General features: G+C 51.1%; 2 protein-coding genes across 2 annotated transcripts, besides 7 other annotated features; both read left to right on the forward strand.

The window, feature by feature from the left end:
- Positions 1–530: 530 nt before the first annotated feature.
- Tco025E_07315 (uncharacterized protein) lies at positions 531–3,971 on the forward strand (the record flags this gene model as incomplete). Its single annotated transcript, XM_029374181.1, has 1 exon — positions 531–3,971. The coding sequence occupies one exon, from the start codon at positions 531–533 to the stop codon at positions 3,969–3,971; it is 3,441 nt and encodes a 1,146-aa protein (XP_029225703.1).
- A 38-nt stretch (positions 3,972–4,009) lies between these two features.
- Positions 4,010–4,043: a microsatellite.
- Positions 4,044–4,060: 17 nt separating this feature from the next.
- Positions 4,061–4,106: a microsatellite.
- A 926-nt stretch (positions 4,107–5,032) lies between these two features.
- Positions 5,033–5,476, forward strand: Tco025E_07316 (uncharacterized protein; the record flags this gene model as incomplete). The annotated part of the gene is made up of 1 exon (XM_029374182.1): positions 5,033–5,476. One exon carries the CDS (start codon positions 5,033–5,035, stop codon positions 5,474–5,476), a length of 444 nt encoding a protein of 147 aa, XP_029225704.1.
- Positions 5,477–5,682: 206 nt separating this feature from the next.
- Positions 5,683–5,722: a sequence feature (A-rich).
- Positions 5,723–6,068: 346 nt separating this feature from the next.
- Positions 6,069–6,087: a microsatellite.
- Positions 6,088–6,282: 195 nt separating this feature from the next.
- Positions 6,283–6,328: a sequence feature (GA-rich).
- Positions 6,329–6,597: 269 nt separating this feature from the next.
- Positions 6,598–6,630: a sequence feature (A-rich).
- A 133-nt stretch (positions 6,631–6,763) lies between these two features.
- Positions 6,764–6,794: a microsatellite.
- The last annotated feature ends 561 nt before the right edge of the window (positions 6,795–7,355 follow it).

The raw sequence follows: 7,355 nt of genomic DNA on the forward strand, positions 1-7,355 counted from the left end.
GTTAACTGCGTTGTGCGTTGACTGATTACATGCTTCTTTTGTTTCTTTGTTTGCAGCGAAAGCCGCATTGGAGGGAAGCGCAATGGATCTTTTTTCTTTTTCTTTCTTCTTTCTCCCCCACGACTTCGAACACCATTCACGCGGAGGGGCGTCCGGCGGTTGGGTGCCCTCCCTCTACACACGCACGCCGCCACTTTGTGCGTTCGCGGCGCGAGACTGGCTCCCATCGCCGTGCCCCGTTTGCAACCGTTTACGTGTTGTGCTTCTGCTTGCTAACCCCCGCCAAATCGAGGGACGTCGGGCGGAGACTGAAACAAGCTGTCCCCTCCCACCGTTGTATTCGTTCGCCTCGTAGGAATTGCAGGGGGACGCGCAGGGCCCCATTCAGGCGTAAACCTTTTGTTCTTGTTGGGGGGAGGAGGAGTGCTGAAAGGGGGTTGCGCGAACGCAGCGTCATTGATTGGTTGGGTTGTGTGTCGCTTTCTGTTGTAGGCGGGGATTGGCGTCTGCGGCACGGCCGCTTATGCCCGATGGAACCCCAGGGCTCTGCATTTACAACGGCGCGGGCGGAGGAAAGGAGGAGGGCGCAGCTGACCCGGCGGTCATACATGCCCTCGTGGATGGCAGACTCCTCATGGTCAGGTTCCATCGAGGTCCCTGAGGAGTATATGATGGAGCTGCTCTCGGAGGAGTCAAACGGCTCTATGCGCTCGACATCCGCATCGCAGCCGGGTTTTGTAGCGAGGACACCGGGAAAAAGCGCCAGCCCACCGCTCGCAGAGACGGCACGTCGCACCATGTCTTCTTGGGCCGGGGAGGACTGGGACAATGGCACAGGTGCCGCCCAAGGGAGTCTGATGTCTCTGTTGTCAGATGCAGTCAAGGCAATAACGCAACGCACGCCATGGGACCCGGTGGATTGGGGAACAGAGATGCGAAAAGAGATGCTTGCGGTGCTGGTTAAAAGATTTCTCGATCAGTATCTTGATCCCGGTGCTCTGGGGCTTTTTGCGAAGGAGGTCCTCCGCCATGCCTCCGACGCCGGCGTTGCGCAAGAGCTGCAGTACCTTTATGTAGCCTTCACGTATGACACGACATGGAAGGGCGAGGATCCATACAGAAGGGCAGAGAATTTTTTGCGCCTTCCGGACTATGAGGCATTTCAGGAGCATTGCCTCGAGGAAGTGCGCCGGCGACTTCATATGCTGAACACAGACTTGAGTGGGAGAGAAATGAACGTGCAGTATGCCAAGAGGATTTGGGAAGAGATTCATGGGGCGCAACGTGGCGCGTGCTTTGGTGGGTCCATCACACTCTCCCTCACGTGGGTACACCTTCGTGAGACGGAGGAAAGCAAATGTAAGAACAGTGGGAGTGGGACAAAAAAAGGTCTACCGCATCACCTAAAGGCAGTTTGGAGTCTGCAGCAGCAAAGTTGTCGTGTGGCTTCAGCGGTGGTGCCGGGAAAAAGTGCCTTGAAAGATGGCATCTACGCGTGGCAACCCGATCGTCGTGTTACTTTGCTGCTGCCGAAGGGTGCCAGGGAACACTTCAAAGACTACACCATCCTGCTCGAGCTGCTCGTGCCCCAGGTATCCTGTTTTTGCGCTGCCCCACGGGAGAAAATCGTGGCCTCTGCCACCATCACCGTTGACGATGCCCTGTATGCGAGTGTGGCACAACCAAACTCCCCACTGCGTCGCCCTGACGCGCGCCCTTTCGCTGATACGCCCTATGGAAACGATAGTGTTAGAAATGAACCCATTTCCGCTCCGAGTGTAGGAATCAAGGGCTATCATTTTTCTTCCGTCTTGCTTTCACCAGCCACCACCACCACCAGCACCACAAATGCCGGGTATCCCTACACTATTGAGACTGCAAAAACTCTGTGTAGCATGTGTTGTCTGAATAAGGAACACAATACACGTCCCCCGGCCATCAATCTGGAGGAGGAAGGAGCTCAAGCGCGAACAAGTATGGAGGTTGTTACATCCATCCAAGATGCATGGAGTAAAGACCACCACAATTCCTTCTTACGTCTGGTTGATATTTTGGGTGACATTGACGACATAAGTGTTGCAATTATGAAGGCATACTGTCGCCGCTACTTGATTCACGGGGAGCTTGAAACTGTTGCCCTTCTCAGCGCCGTTTGCACGCGCTGCAACTTGGCGGACGGGGCCTCGCGTGAGCTTTGCATTCATGCGTTGGTCTCGCTACTTAACCTCCGCGGCACGCTAACGACGCAAGTGACAGAGCATCTGGTCAAGGATGCTCTCGAGACAACCCTTTCTCATATATTTGATACGATTTTGTCTTTGGAAGACGTCAGCTCGCCTTCATGGAAATCATCTTCGCCGTTGAAACCGCAGGAGGCAGAAAAAGTACTGGAGGAGATGAAGAAACTCCTACTTCTCTTTGACGCGAATATGAGCATCGATGATGCCATTCTGCAGGAGGCACAACGAGGCTCCAAACCCCTGGTGGAAGCCTTAGAACGGTTAGATGGTCGTGTACTGCGCGAGCATCGTCGTGATGTGGTGCGGGAAACCGTAACCGATCTCGCTCTGCCGGAGCTTGAGCGCCAAGGAGATGGAGCGCGACTAACGGGTAAAGCACACTACTTGTTTGAGTTGATTACACAGGTCACCGAACGAGGCAAGCGAGCCTTTTCCTTTGCAAAGATGTCTGGGTCCCCCGCAGTTATGGCTATTACCATATGTCGTCTAGAAAGCATCACACAAGCCATCTGTGTCCCACTCCGGAATGTTGTGACACGTATTTTAGCCTGTCTTGTTCGCACACCCGAACCGGATCCGCTTGGTGACACGCTTGGACTTCTTGTCTCCACCTACGGTTCAGTGATGAGCCTCGTGCATGCCCTCGATAAGGAGCCTGGAACATGCTCCATGTGCCGCGACTTGGCAGCTTGCTTTGCCGATTTTGTCTCCTTTTGGTTTCCTCTGTGCGAGGGACACGTATCCGCGTGGATGGCGAGTATTGTGACGGGTGAGACACTGGAACCGCTTGTGCCAAATGCGGTGCATTTCAACCACTCCCCTGGACTTCTCCAAGATCTGCTTCAGGCTCTACTCGCTGTTTTTGTGCGTATACTCTCTTGGACAGATCCTCGCCAGCATGAAATGTACGTGATACATTTTTTTACGCTTCTACAGACAATGGGAGAGGCGTTTGTTGACGCCGTGGTTGCAAAGGGCCGCACCGCTTCGCGGTTGGAGGAGTGGTTGGTCTGCCTAAGCAATTTGCAGCGCTACCAGAAAGTGTTGCGGGAGTTTGGGGAGAAAGACGTCACACAACAACTCATTCATCTATTGGGTGACACTGAGCGTGTAGTCGAGCACCAGCGCAGGATGATTGCTGAGCAAACGCGCGCGTCAACGATGGAGACAGGGGAGGAGTTTGAGCGGCACATTGGGCATGCCTTGGAACGGTCTGTATTGAGTTTTCTCTCTGATCTTACCGATGCCGAGACGTTGGGAAAGTTTCCCGTGATCCCTTCAGTGATGAAGCACGCTGCAGATTGTCTTGATAGTTATCTCGGGCAGCAGCTTCGGACAGTCAAAAATAACCTTGAGGAGGGGCTGTTCACCGAATTTCTTAACGAAATAGCTGTGCGATCGTATTATGGGGCATTTCACTCCCTCTTGTTGCGAGAAGGTACAAGGCCACTTTCGGAGAGCCAGGTGGCGTTTCTGCTCAACCTATTGCAAACCATTAACCATGTGATGGAGTCGGTGGGAGGTGAAAGGCTGTGGGCCGACTCCCTCACCTCGCTGCAACGCAATGAAGGCATACTGACAGCCCTTTTGGGGCAATCAAGTCAAGCGCTCGCCCAAATGGCCAGGATGGAGGAGTTGGATAGTGTGGAACGGGCGCAAGTGGAGCTTCTTCTGCGCTCCCGCCGCGACAGTGGTGCCAAGCATTATCTCATGCTCTCTCACGCTAAATAGGTCGTTGTTGTTGTTTATGTGTTCAGGTACGCCTTATCTGCGTTTGTGTGTGCGTGTGTGCGTGTGTGCTGTCCAACCTCGATACTCGCTTTGTCTTTGTTGTTGTTTTTTTTCCGGTTTGCGATTTTGTTTTTGGTGCGCCTGCGGAAGGGAGCAGCCCTGTCATAATCTGTATTCTGCCTATGCTCATGTGATTAAGTTGTGGTGCCGTAAATACTTGTTTATTGCTGAGTCGCACATGCGCCGCGGAGTGTTTCTCGGAGAAGACGAAAAAGACCCTCACTATCCTTTCTTTCCCCCCAGCCTATTGGGGGGAGATCCCCTGCGTCTGTTTGGCAAACAAACCTCTTTTTTCTTTTTTTTTTGCTTGTGTGCGAGGAAATTTTGTGGTTTTGGCGGGAGTGAGGCGTATAGGGTGTTCCGCTTGCTCTGAAATCGTCAGTGGCGCCTGTGGCATGAATCGTTAACGGCACCCTTTTTTTTTTTTTTACTTCTCCCCCTTTTGTTTCCGCCCCTTTATTCATTGCCTGCCTGGTTGCTTCATACTGTGTCTGTCTGTGCCCTTCTTTTCGCCCATGCGGTTGTGCTTCTTGGTACTCTTTTTCTCTTTCTCGCACGCACGTGCAGAGGGTGAACACGAAGCAAGAGAAGCAACGGTAATAATAATTTGGAAAAACTCCATCTGCAAAGACTTTTATTTTACGTTCGAGCCCGTGTGAGTTGAAACACGACAAGAAACCAAGGAACTAACGCGGTTGAGCTCTGGAAAAGCGAACGGAACGGGATGTTCTTCGTTGATGCACCCAGCCAGAACTTTCGCTTGCCGAGCCCCGCCCCGATGTACACGCCAAGCTTTTCCCCACTGAACCCGACACCTTCTTTGGTTTCCCTCACCGACGTTCAAAGTTGCCCCTCCGAAGGAACATTGACACCGCAGCAGACACCGTTGTTTACCGTTTCCCAACCAAGCTCGGAGATCGCAGCAACCGGTGCCCCGCGTGCAGTGATGTGGACGCCAAACAGCGTGTACGGCGCAGCACCGATGCGAGGAGGCGCTGACGATGGCTCAGCCCAATTTGTCCATGCGAAAGGCTCCCGAGATGCCGCCGATGTCGCCGATGCAGTCAATGTTCATCCCGCAACTGCAGCAGACACCGCAACCGCAGACGTCCACGTGTCCCCTTGTCTACATGGTAACGACTGTCGCAGTGCCGCAGCCGTATCCGCAGCCCACTCTACCAGAGCATCAGAACCAACAGCTCCCCCTTTACCCACGTCATCTTTTTCCAATGGAGGGCCCTGGCATCGCCACTCCACCATCGATGCACGTTAACACTCTGAATCCCTCAGGTCTGGTAAACAATTCTGACGCCATGATGGCCCGTGGATCTGGCAATAAAGTGAATGTCAACGTGGTGTGTCGCCATTTTATAAACCGTTGCTGCAACCGCCGAAAGTGTCGTTTTCTGCACACGCTCAACGAAAGCCCCGTCACAAATATTTGAGGGGACGTGGGTGAGGAAACGAGGAACTGGACTGGTGGCTGTGAGGAAGGTAACGGTGTCGCGACTTGTGGCAGCGATCAAAAAGCGTGAAGGAAAGACGATAACAATGACAGAGAGAATCGATGAAAATACAAAAAGGAAGGAAGGGAATTGAGAAAAGAATAAAGCAAAGGAGACGTGTTGTCCTTGCGCGTACTCTGTACGGGAAATCAAGAGAAAAAACAACAACAAAAAATTAACCAAAACTCAAAATATTTCCATTTGGAAGAGGAGGAAGAAAGTATCTCGTAAGTAGATGTTTTTTTGGTTTCTTGTTTTCTTTTGTTCAGTTCCTAATGATTGGTTTTTTCGGTTTTTCGTGTGGGTGGGTGGCTGGGCGCCTGAGGGGAACTTGGCGTCCATTTCCACGCCCACTCTGACCCGTGCTGTGTCCGTCCATGCCCACACGGCGAGGACAGGGATCCCTGCAAGAGGGCACGTGGGAGTTGCCGATATGCCAGGATAAACAGACGAACAGCAGACGTGCGGCCGCAAGTCTGTGTGTGTGGGTGAGTGCGTTGCTGCGGAACGGGCACAGGGGCGTGCGACATGCGAGAGAGAGAGAGAGAGAGGGCCAGCGCCCCCGCCCCCTGCCGAAACTTTTTCAGGTGCAACAGCAAAACAAACAGTTGTTCCTGAGGCCGCCGTGAGGCATTGTTTGTCTTTCGCTCTCATTGAGAGGAAAGGCGTGGAGGAAGGAAAATTCCCCACACGGAAAAAAAAAGTCGGAATCGAACAGGAAAAGAAAACATACAAAAAAACGGATAAAGAAAAAGTGCAGAAAAGAAGAAGAAGCAAAAAAAAAAGAAGTAGGGGCTGAGGACGGGGAGTACATATCAGGTTCATGTTTTATCCATAAGTAAACATTTTGGTTATCCCCAGTTGGGAGGAAAGGAAGCATGACGCATGCCGCGTTCGACAAATGTATAGGGGCTGCAAATGCAATACATGTACATGTACGTATAGAGATATACGTATACATGCTAAAAACGAATGGAATGAAGTGCGCATTGGATTTGTCTCCCGTATTCTGCTGGCCTGTCAATTGACATGCATCAAGGGAATTGAAAGAAGAATGGGGCAGAACGAGAAGAAAAAAAGACAAAGAAAGAGAATGAAAACTAGAGTGGGTGGAGAGAACCTGGAAGAAACTATGTTGCTTGCGGTGGAAGGGGCTGTTTCAGTTATCTTCTCTTTCTTCTGTGTATGTGTTTTTTTTCTTACTCGACGCTTCTTGAGGGCGACACCTTTTTTTTTTGTTATTTTCTTCTTTGTTTTTGGTTTGAATGAGAGCAGAGGATTTCTGCCCCTACCTTTTACTTTGTTGTTTTGGCCTTATTTTGTTACGGTGTGGCTAGAGAGGCTAGCCTTTCTTTATCCCGTTGCCATAAACCGCGTGATTGATTATCTTGAATTTTATTTGTTTTGTTTTGTTTTGTTTTCTCCTCTTTGGGGGCGCCGGAATTTTCGCCGTGCAATGAGCCCATCACGGCCTTCTTTGTTGTTGTCCTATTTTCTCGTGATTGCTTCTGCGCCAGACAGAAGTATGCGTCAGGGATTGGAAAGAAAGGAGGGATGAAAATAACGGCAAAGAGGGTTTCCATTTCTGCGTATATCGTCCTTTTTGCCGTATTCATTCTTCTCCCGTTTTTGGTTGAAAGGCTTGAGCAACTATTTTCCTCATTGAATTCGCTGGGACTCGGGGTGTAGTAGTTATGATTCTATCAGTGGAGAGGGAGAAGCTTGAATCAGCTTCTCTTCAGTGATTTGTCCACGGTTAGTTATTGACTTCCATTTTTTTTTGTTTCAAACATTGCCAGCAATATTTTTCTTTTGGATT

Source organism: Trypanosoma conorhini, assembly GCF_003719485.1.
Source record: "Trypanosoma conorhini strain 025E chromosome Unknown Tco_14.4_contig_00555, whole genome shotgun sequence".
Taxonomy (NCBI): Eukaryota; Euglenozoa; class Kinetoplastea; order Trypanosomatida; family Trypanosomatidae; genus Trypanosoma; species Trypanosoma conorhini.